Genomic DNA, 1,578 nt, shown 5'->3' on the forward strand with positions numbered 1-1,578 from the left:
CACATTCAACCCAAAGGTCTTTTCTTGCCGTCGTACACAAACGCCGCGATCCTGGTCTATGTTGAACAAGGTACTTAGCTATTTCAAGAATCGTGTATATATATACCAGAAGTTTTTTCAAAAGGTGACACCATTTGACTATAAGAAACAAATATAACTATTTCAAGAATCGTGTATATATATATATATATATATATATATATATATATATATATATATATATATATATAAGGACGGATTAGATTTTTTTTTTCAAACGGTAACATCATTTGTCTATAAGAAACAATTCTAGAGATATTTTTCACAAAACCATCAGGTTGGATCATTGTTTTTCATATGTGTTATAAAGTATTCTATGTCCTATAAATTCAATTTTATTGCGGTGGTTTCCGGTTATAACATAATCTTGATTTTATGAGTGTTTTTTGTTTGTAATAGGTTGCGGTATTCAGGGGGTGTTGATGCCTGGTTGCCCGGAGACATATGAAGTATCGCAACAAGTTGGAGGTTTCCAAGATCGCCACCAGAAGCTCTATAACATCCGGCAAGGTGACATCATCGCCATCCCTGCCGGAGCTGCACACTGGATATACAATGATGGACAACAAGAACTCGTTCTTSTTGTTTTGCTCGACACCACTAACGCTGCTAACCAACTCGACCAACACTTTAGAGTAAGGATACATATACGGTCAGGTTCTGAGGAAAACCATAAAAAATGGAAAACTGATTTGGTAACAATTCATCTGGACAAATTGCTTACAAATAACATGCACACGTGTATACAGATCAAGATACAACATACAGATGAATGGTTAGTTATGTGCATCTGCATAGAAACCAATAAACAACTCCAATTACTTGTATGTAGATTTTCATATCATACAGATGAACGGTTACCAGAGTTTTCCTCAATTTTTCATTTTTTTCCGGTTCCCTAAACCTCCCTCTCTTTGTATATATATATATATATACTTGTTAACAGGTTAAACATCAAGATTCAAGAACATGTAATCATCGTCAYATACTTATTAACCGGTTAAACATCGAGATTCAAGAATATGTAATCATCGCCATTGCTGATCACCGGAAAACTKTCTTGTTTGCAGAGATTCTACCTTGCAGGAAACCCACAAAAGGAACACCAACAACAACAAAGTCCATGGGGAAGTAAAGGCCAATCACAAGAGGAGGGTTCCGGCAACATTTTCCAAGGATTCGAAGTCGAGATTCTCGCAAAGGCGTTCAATGTCGACCGAGAGACAGCGCAGATGCTCCAATGCCAACTCGATCAGAGGGGTCATATCGTCATGGTGGAAAGAGGCCTTCAAGTTATCCGACCACCCATGAGCATTCAAGAACAACAGAGAGGACGTAATGGTATCGACGAGACCATTTGCTCSCTGAAGATCAGGGAGAACATCGACGATGCTTCACGAGCCGATTTCTACAACCCACAAGCCGGCAGCTGCACCCATCTCAATAGCTTAAAGTTCCCCATTCTCAAGTTTCTACAACTCGGGGCCCAGAGAGGTGTTCTCCACCCGGTAAGAATTGAAACCGATCGAAACAAATGTA

At 38.9% G+C, this 1,578-nt stretch overlaps 1 protein-coding gene across 1 annotated transcript; it reads left to right on the forward strand.

Moving 5' to 3' along the window:
* Window positions 1-6: 6 nt before the first annotated feature.
* Window positions 7-1,568, forward strand: LOC112505425 (glutelin type-A 2-like; the record flags this gene model as incomplete). The annotated part of the gene is made up of 3 exons (XM_025109335.1): window positions 7-70; window positions 439-674; window positions 1,110-1,568. Coding segments are annotated over 3 exons (759 nt in total), but the record flags the coding sequence as incomplete, so codon positions are not given.
* Window positions 1,569-1,578: the final 10 nt, after the last annotated feature.

Source organism: Cynara cardunculus, unplaced genomic scaffold (assembly GCF_001531365.2).
Source record: "Cynara cardunculus var. scolymus isolate 2C unplaced genomic scaffold, CcrdV1 Un_Scaffold_10818, whole genome shotgun sequence".
Classification (NCBI taxonomy): domain Eukaryota; kingdom Viridiplantae; phylum Streptophyta; class Magnoliopsida; order Asterales; family Asteraceae; genus Cynara; species Cynara cardunculus.